This window comes from Vigna angularis, chromosome 4, assembly GCF_016808095.1.
Source record: "Vigna angularis cultivar LongXiaoDou No.4 chromosome 4, ASM1680809v1, whole genome shotgun sequence".
Lineage (NCBI taxonomy): Eukaryota > Viridiplantae > Streptophyta > Magnoliopsida > Fabales > Fabaceae > Vigna > Vigna angularis.
Genome location: NC_068973.1, coordinates 24,118,187 through 24,119,367, shown reverse-complemented (window position 1 = coordinate 24,119,367; position 1,181 = coordinate 24,118,187). Strand labels below are relative to the sequence as shown.

At 28.1% G+C, this 1,181-nt stretch overlaps 1 protein-coding gene across 1 annotated transcript; it reads right to left on the bottom strand.

Annotated features, from left to right (window-relative positions):
- Positions 1-234: 234 nt before the first annotated feature.
- On the bottom strand, positions 235-858 carry LOC108320958 (zinc finger protein 7). Its single transcript, XM_017552565.1, has one exon. It carries the CDS (start codon positions 856-858, stop codon positions 235-237), a length of 624 nt encoding a protein of 207 aa, XP_017408054.1.
- Positions 859-1,181: the final 323 nt, after the last annotated feature.

Here is a 1,181-nt window from a genome sequence, read left to right as displayed (position 1 = left end):
AGAAATGCCCAACATGCATTAAAAAATGTCAAATTTAAGGTTAAAACTTTTGTTTCAATATATATAGTTCTTTTAACTCACTAATCAATCATAAATGTATAACAATTACCTTTTTCTTTCACACCACTCACAAAAGACTACATAATAAACAAACAAAAAAAATCCCAAAATAACATTCTCTTAAAATTCAAACTAAACAACAATGCTATCAAAATAAAAATTGAACAATGGATACTACAAATTGAGTGACAAATCAAGATTGCAAGATGTTTGATTGGAAGTTTGTTCTGGAACAAAATGATCAACAATATCTACTGTTGCAAGCATTGTCTTCTTTCGAAGTTCTGTTGATGAAGTGTTAACATCATTTGTAAAAAGAGGGAGTGTTTGTGGAGTGGTTTTATCATTGTCATCACTCTTCATAATTCCGAACCCATCAAATATTGACGTCCCATGATTCCTTTTAAACAATGAATATTCATATCTTGGAGTCCAAGGAAGCTTTTGAATCATAGAGTCTTTCCTAATCCCAAGTGCTCTATTAAAGGATCCTCCATAAAGGGAATGATGAGAGTTATATAAATTTGAATAGTAGGAGTAATAAGGATCAAAACCTTCAACACGTTTTGTCATAGCCCGTTCTTGTTTGTGTGCGTTTTGGTGTCCTCCCAAAGCTTGTGAGCTAGAAAACTCTTTCTTACAATAGTTGCAACAAAAAGTCTTTCTTTCTTTCACATTTACATTCTTCTTATCTTCATCTTTTGTGTCAGAAATAGATGAATCGATTCTCTTATTCTTTGATGGTTCTTGAGTAGTATCATCATTCTTTGACATCTCCATGAAATCTATCAACACCATTTTATCAGACTTTGAACATTCACCTTCATGAGGCTTCAAACATTTTTTCAAACAATGTTTCATTAGAGCAATGGGTTGCAACAAGAAAATATAGAAGTGATAACAATAATAAAATGTCTTTTGAGATTGAGAATGAATTATGTGAAGACTGTAGTGTGACTATAATATATATATATATATATATATATATATATATATATATATATATATATATATATATATATATATATATATATATATATATATATATATATATATATATATTATGAATGATTGTTATTGCGTCTAAATTAACAAACAAAAGAATATTACATTATTTTATT